The following is a 1,142-nucleotide window of genomic DNA, read 5'->3' as shown; positions in this document are numbered from 1 at the left end:
TAGAAACTGAACCTGTAGATACTGATTCTTTTGCTTATTGGATTGCAAATAAACAATATGCTGTAGCAACGAGACAAAATACAAGTAAGATAAATCCTAAACCCTAAACCCTAAACCCTAAATGTAAGAAAAACAAGATAAACCCTAAACCCTAAACCCTCAACCCAGGTTTGCAGCAGCAGATGCATGCACACGTTTGCTTATGCAGCAGCAGCAGCAGCAGCAGCAGCAGCAGCAGCAGCACGTGCAGCAGCAGCAGCCGTATTTGCTGCTGCTGCTGCTACTGGTGTTACCACTGCTGCTATTGCTGCTGCTACTGTTTCTGTTGCTGCTGCCATTGCTTTTGTCGATACTATTCCTGCTGCTGCTGCTGCTGCTGCTACTGCTGCTGCTTCTACTGCTGCTGCTGCTGCTGCTGCTGCTGCTGCTGCTGCTACTACTGCCACTTCTACTGCTACTAATACTGCTGCTGCTGCTGCTGCTGCTGCTTCTACTGCGCTTAATAATGCTTCTGCTGCTGCTGCTGTTGCTGCTGCTGCTGTTGCTGCTGCTGCTGCTGCTGCTGCTGCTGCTGCTGCAGTGTCTCTGGACCAGCGGGGGCCAGTAGACGACCGCACTGCAATTCGGCGAACAAATTTGCGAAGAGGAAACCCTTCGAGGGTTTCTTTCTCGGAGTGGCAGGGCGCTGACCCCAAACCCTAAACCCTAAACCCTAGTAAACCCTAGTCAACCCTAGTAAACCCTAGTCAACCCTAGTCAACCCTAGTCAACCATTGTAGGCCTTTGTAAACCCTTGTAAACCCCTGGAAAACCCTTGTAAACACTTGTAAACCCTTGTAGAGCATTGTAAACCCTTGTAAACCCTTGTAAACCCTTGTAAACCCTTGTAAACCCTTGTAAACCCTTGTAAACCCTTGTAAACCCTTGTAGAGCATTACAAACCCTCCTAAACCCTTGCAAACCCTTGTAAACCCTCGTAAGCTCTTGGCGGTTAAAGAAAACTCGAAAGTCTGACTAAACGCTATTTGTTTATTTGTAGCTTATGCGGGATCAACAAAATAAATTTTTTTTATTTATTTTTTTATTTGGTTTCGATTCTTCTAGCAAGTATAATAAAAGAAATAAAATGTATACCCCTAAAC

General features: G+C 45.8%; 1 protein-coding gene across 1 annotated transcript; it reads right to left on the bottom strand.

The window, feature by feature from the left end:
- Positions 1 to 200: 200 nt before the first annotated feature.
- Positions 201 to 845, bottom strand: EMH_0087470 (uncharacterized protein; the record flags this gene model as incomplete). Its single annotated transcript, XM_013501161.1, has 2 exons — positions 201 to 685; positions 833 to 845. The coding sequence occupies 2 exons, from the start codon at positions 843 to 845 to the stop codon at positions 201 to 203; spliced, it is 498 nt and encodes a 165-aa protein (XP_013356615.1).
- Between the last annotated feature and the right edge of the window lie 297 nt (positions 846 to 1,142).

Source organism: Eimeria mitis, genomic scaffold, assembly GCF_000499745.2.
Source record: "Eimeria mitis Houghton genomic scaffold, Emh_scaff6436, whole genome shotgun sequence".
In the NCBI taxonomy this organism is placed as follows: domain Eukaryota; phylum Apicomplexa; class Conoidasida; order Eucoccidiorida; family Eimeriidae; genus Eimeria; species Eimeria mitis.
This window is presented reverse-complemented; position numbering and strand designations above follow the sequence as displayed.